General features: G+C 41.2%; 1 protein-coding gene across 1 annotated transcript; it reads left to right on the top strand.

Moving 5' to 3' along the window:
- The first annotated feature begins 165 nt into the window (after positions 1–165).
- On the top strand, positions 166–1,305 carry LOC119587264. The gene is made up of 2 exons (XM_037936016.1): positions 166–177; positions 315–1,305. Exons 1-2 carry the CDS (start codon positions 166–168, stop codon positions 1,236–1,238), a joined length of 936 nt encoding a protein of 311 aa, XP_037791944.1. The 3' UTR covers positions 1,239–1,305.
- Positions 1,306–1,623: the final 318 nt, after the last annotated feature.

Raw genomic sequence — 1,623 nt, 5'->3', positions numbered from 1 at the left:
TAAAAACAAAACTAGAATGGAGGCTGCATGACCGTGATGACCCTCCCGATGCCTGTAATTATTTGTTGTTCAAAAGACTGAAATGAAGGGGCATCATTCAAGGGCGTTGCAGATTCTGTTACATATATAAGCTTGCAAGCCCTCAGCTAGTTACAACTCACCAACATGAAGGTTCTGGTGAGTCCTTCCATTTCTTAAAAGAGCTTTTTCTTTTTCTTGCTTTTTTACTGATATTACACTGAAAGATAAACCTCGCAGAAAGTCAGTATGGATATTTTAGCCTCACTCTTTATTCATGATTATTCACTTTGCAGGTTGTTATCTCGCTCTTTGCTACTGCGGCGTTTGCTGCTCCCCAGGGGTATAGTTTGACTGCCCCGTCACGCCCTGGTTTGCAACTTGGGTCTGCAACCTCCACCTTGGATTTTTCTTCTGCACCTGCAATCTCTGCTAACTTCTCACCTGTCGGAGAACAATCCGTTGGTGCTGGAGTTCCTGCTGAAGCTACACAGACACCAGGCCTTACAGCCGAAGTACACACTGAAGGGGTGCATACTCTAAAAGAAACTGTTATCAATAATGAAGCATCCACCAAAGGTTCCAACGGTACTACTGCGTGCGAAGAGGGAGAAATTTTGCATATCGACGGATCTTGCGTCGTTCCCGTAATCACGCGCAAAGTTTTCGTTTTCAACGTACCCCAACAAGAACCACAAAATAATTCTACCTTGCCAGAACTTCCGCCATTGAAAGTAGAACACAACATTCTCTTCGTACGTCTACCCGAAGCAGCAGAGGGTCCTGAGCCTATTATTGTTCCTCCACCAAAACAAAACAACATTGTGTATGTTCTCAACAAACAAAACGAACAAACACAGCGCGTCATCGAAGTGCCCGCTCCTCCACCCTCTGAACCTGAGATTTACTTTGTGGATTATAAGGAAGGCGAAAATCCTAGTCTTCCAGGTGGTGTGGACCTCCTTACTGCTCTTGGCTCCGCTTCTGAAACGGGCGGAGAAGTCATTGGTGTAATCGAGAGTAGTTCAGCTGAGGATAATACAGTCGTAAGTAGCACTGTAGGTCTTGGTGATCCTGGTTCCGGTTCAGTAGCTGCTGGATTTGGTGTAAACCTGTCCTTGAATGCACAATCTCCTTCATCAACAGATGCCAACATCCTTTCTGAAAACCCAGGCGCCAGTGGCAACGCTGCTCCATCAAGCCTTTACATCACTCCTTAATTTATGTGTTTCGAAATCCTCTGAATACCTTTTATTTATGATATTTAATATTATAATAAATCTTATTGCAAGAACTTTGTGTTTTAATGTTCTGATTTTTACTTATTATTTAGTATTATAATTCAAGGGAAGGACTTTCAAAACATATAACCATTAGTGTAACATATAGTGTTCGATGACAACCCTACGGAATGCCAAGTAAGACAAGCAAACCTAATTTACAGTAAAGAATAAAGCTATGATACAAACATTTACAAGCGCAGATAAAATATATAACTTAGTATTATGATGCAAGTATTAGTATTTAGTGGTGATTATAATTATAGCATCAACGATACTGAAGCAGGTAATGGTGTTAATGATAAAACATAAAACGACAAAGATG

Source organism: Penaeus monodon, chromosome 22, assembly GCF_015228065.2.
Source record: "Penaeus monodon isolate SGIC_2016 chromosome 22, NSTDA_Pmon_1, whole genome shotgun sequence".
Classification (NCBI taxonomy): Eukaryota; Metazoa; Arthropoda; class Malacostraca; order Decapoda; family Penaeidae; genus Penaeus; species Penaeus monodon.
The sequence above is the reverse complement of the archived record's forward strand: the minus strand, read 5'-3'. Positions and strand labels throughout refer to the sequence as shown.